General features: G+C 43.2%; 1 protein-coding gene across 1 annotated transcript; it reads right to left on the minus strand.

Moving 5' to 3' along the window:
- Positions 1-652: 652 nt before the first annotated feature.
- On the minus strand, positions 653-3,696 carry LOC109776700 (uncharacterized). Its single transcript, XM_020335364.4, has 3 exons — positions 3,599-3,696; positions 2,733-3,108; positions 653-1,005 (listed from the first exon to the last, which is right to left on the minus strand). The coding sequence occupies exons 2-3, from the start codon at positions 2,892-2,894 to the stop codon at positions 853-855; spliced, it is 315 nt and encodes a 104-aa protein (XP_020190953.1). The 5' UTR covers positions 2,895-3,108; positions 3,599-3,696; the 3' UTR covers positions 653-852.
- Between the last annotated feature and the right edge of the window lie 427 nt (positions 3,697-4,123).

The raw sequence follows: 4,123 nt of genomic DNA on the forward strand, positions 1-4,123 counted from the left end.
ACTTTGCTTGTTAGAGTGCTAATTTGGAGGCCAACAATAACTATTCTTCCATTCTTTTTTTCACAATGAGAAGTGTGACAAAAAGGGAGATGTGAAAACATAAATTGGCTTCGCACAGGTTCCAACCTGAGACCTTCAGTGCCTTAGACCGACGTGTAACCAACTACATCACAAAACCTTGGTGGCATTTTGGTCCAAAATAGTTAAAAAGCAGATTAATCCACTAGTCTTACAGGATGATCCACTAATTGAAGTCCACAAGAAAAAGAGATACCATGTGAAGAACAAATGTTTTACAAGAATGGTCCACATTAACAGCATATATTCAAGCGTGGGTACATTCAACAAACGTGAGCAAACTTGAAATTCTGCTGCCAGGAATTTAATTTCACCGGTGGACAGCAACAGCAAACCACAATGAGCACACTAGCTACCGGTGACATCCAATGGGCCGGCAGCTCTCTCCCATGCCAGGGCCTCAGCTCCGCCATGAACGCCACCACGGCCTCCACCATGTATAGAGAACTATTATGAGGAAATGCTTAGGTTGTACTCCCTCCGTAAAGAAATATAAGAGCGTTTAGATAAAACACACTTATATTTCTTTCCGGAGGGAGTACCGATTAATTTTGCTGGGGCAAACTTGAAGGTATAGGGTCCAACATAAATTCTCGATCACCAAGTTTCGGACCGCAAACAAATAAACTGATAAGCTGAACATGATGAGGACCACAAAAGACAACATTTCGTAGCAGCCGTTGTTTATTCAATGAGATGGTTCTCTGGACATGCCGTCAGTCAGCAAAGAAGAGACATTCTGAATGACATGTATGTGTTTGCCTCTGAGGATCTTTAAACAGATGACTTGCTGCTAGTTTGTTGAGTTGTAGCACCAGAAGCTTTTGGTGCAGGTGGCGGCGGAACATACATCTTAGCTCTTCGAAGAACCTCGGCAACAATCCAATGCTTGTTTTTGCTCAATGGCCTAGAAGGATCCAGCCTAACCTGGAGAGATATTGATGCAGCAATTATAAGAAGAAGAAAACTGTTCTAGTTTATGTTGTTACACCTTGCGTGAATGAATCATAGAGCAAAAAGAACACTAGTCTCCTGTAAGCAGATAAAAAGAATACACCACTGGATAAAACGACATGAACTCGTTAACCTATTCGACAGAGCAACTGTATAACTTTTTATATTCACAATCATACAAGCTTCTTTATAAAACCAAACCGCTCGTAAAGTCGTAAGTAATGTGGATCTCTAAGTGCCAAAAGCAAAATTTGCGAATTCCAGAGTCACCGCCTTAACTAACGTGATATGCACACAACACCAGGACCAAGCATTCTTTTCAAATGGAACCATGGTATCTTAGAATATTATGAAGGATGGAAGGAGAAAACAACTCCATTACCGTAACAACAACCATCATTGAGTAAGTGTTCAAGAGGCAATATTGTTTAGTGTTTACTCTAAAGATCGCAAACAATAATTGGGTTTCTCCAATAACCTAGCTAGCTTAATGAAACTTGATCTTACATGCCTAAGAAAGTCCGGCAGATCTATCTTATTTAAAGTTTGCAGAAGAGAATATGCCAATAAATAAACTGCTCGGTTTCAGCTGATAATATTATTGGTTGACGTATAGCAATATAAAACAGAAGTGCCATTATGTGACATATTAAAGACCATGTATTGATGTTAAAGGCCATGTATAGATGGTGAGCCAAACGTGGAATGGGCATTTCAGAGGTGTTCTGGACGCCCAAATTAGCTCCCTGTAGTTAGACCGAATCAGTTCTTGAAAGAGCATATTGTATGCAGAATACTGCCCATCGGTGGTCCAGTTCCAGTTAATGTCATCAGCTGATGTAGGATCAAGCTGCAAGTCTTGTGTTATGCTCCGAAGCTGCAGGTATTCCCTCAGCACTTGCAAAGATGGTTTCTCTTGATGCATAATCCATTTATTATTCAGAACGGCCTGCTGCAGCGTTAGCTTAAAGCCAGAGCTGTGCTTGAAGAGGTTTGGCAGTAATTCCTTGATGGGCATCCCCTGGTACCAATGAGTTTGCCAGAACTCTGCAATCTACACCCGGAAACAGAGCTGCACCTCTTCGCCCAATGCCCATTCAGTAGGGTGACTTGGTTTCTCATTCGACAGCGTTTTCACTGGAACATCGCTGAGACGGAACCCAACGAGCCAAGCTTGGAAGACTGGTGGGTTTGTGTGGTCAGACAAAGCCCCTATGCTAACCAGAATAATGACCAACTGCCTCACAGTATGCACCTGGTGGCAGCTATGGAAGGAAAAGAACGCTAGAATCTTCAGGCGCCAGGGCTGCTGCTGTTCTAGATGCTATCCAGCAAGAAATAGCCGCCTGGAACAAAACCAGCCTAGTAAAGGGCAATGTGGTTACGGCCTGATTAGCACTTAGCCTAGTTCTTTGTCACTTTGTAAATATTACGACGACCTTACTGTAACTCAGCCGTCTGACTTTTCTCTTACTGAAATGAAATCAGTACTCACTGTTTTTTTTCCCTGTCAAAAATGGATATCTATCTACTGGAGTAACAAGCCAGTAACTGTGCTAGTAAGAGAGAAACATGTAAACATAGTTTGCATAAGTAACCATTAAAATTATCATCATTAAGATCTAGGATAAATTCTAAGAGGTTGGATCCAAAGGCCGATGTTGCAGACAGAATAGAAAGGTCAGGGGTTACTGACATACCCTGTCGCCGATGTTGCAGCCTTCGGCCTCGTCGTGCGCCATGAACTTGGAGGTGCGCTTGACGTAGCGGTTGTACACCTTGTTGTGGAAGAGGCGGTCGACCGCCACCACCACCGACTTCTGCATCTTGTTCGACACCACGATACCCACCACTGGCTTCATCTCCGCCCGCTGATTAGCGGCGGCGGCGGCAGCGGCTGAAGAGGTGGTCGGGGGAGACAAGAGAATCGACGCCGCCTGCGTGCTGCGGTGGTCGATTCACGGACGAGGTTGACGGTACGCGGCGGCGGGGAGGGCGGCCGCCGGCGGACGAGGTGCTCTGCGCCGTCTCCTGCCCGTGGCGGCTAGGGTTGGACGAGGTGCTGTGGGGACGCAGCTTCAGCTTCAGTGACTATGAAGCCTAAGTCTCGCCGTAACTTAGCTCCCTCTGTCAGCCATCTATTAAAGATCTGACGGTCCAGATTGATCCATATTTCAAATGATTTTTTTAAAATGTTCAGAAAAATTTGAAAAGATTCCAATAAATCACAAATGTTTCGTTTAGTGTTATGTGAAAATTTCAATCCATTTGGATGTATAGTTTGCGAATACTCATTTTTTATTTATTTCATCTCAAAAGGCTATTTAATCACAAACCATACATCCAAATGGGTTGAAACTTTCTTAGAATACAAAACAAAAAATTTATGATATTGGATTTTTTTTAAATTTTTTTGAACACTTTAAAATTTTCAGGATGAAAAATAGGTCAATCTTGAACGTTGGATCTTTAACGGACGGCTGATAACGGGGGCTAAGTTACGGTGAGACTTGACTTCGTAAAGTCACTGAAGCTGCGTCCGTGCTGTGGAGGGGTGGGGTGGCACCCAGATGTGCGCTGGATCGAGTCACTCGGCGGTGGCAGGTGTCCGTGATTTCTCCCGCTTCCCGGTTTTCGGAGAACTCCGTTTTTCCAATTTGTTAGCTCCCAAAACGGACATACCAATGCCGATCCGTAACAAAATAATTGAAGATAATCCATGCAAACAGGATCAAATTCATGCAAATGAACATCAATTTGATATGTTTTACATAAACTTGATCATGTTTAGTCCGTTCAACTAAAACCTAACAAACGTAAACTAATTTTACCGGACATGAAAGTGCGTTACATCGACTAGGGGGGGGGGGCGAATAGGCGATTTTTATGAATTCTTCACTGAGGAATTTCAGGGAGAGGAAATTCCTAAGCGAAGAACTACTTACAGCGGAATAAGTACTCAGATGCTAACATAACAGAACAGAAGCATGGTCATCATGATGAAATGAAAACAGACACAGAGTACCGAAGCGTAGACACAGGATAAAACAGGATGAAGACAAACAGACTGAAGAAATTGAACTAAGGAAAT

This window comes from Aegilops tauschii, chromosome 5, assembly GCF_002575655.3.
Source record: "Aegilops tauschii subsp. strangulata cultivar AL8/78 chromosome 5, Aet v6.0, whole genome shotgun sequence".
In the NCBI taxonomy this organism is placed as follows: Eukaryota; Viridiplantae; Streptophyta; class Magnoliopsida; order Poales; family Poaceae; genus Aegilops; species Aegilops tauschii.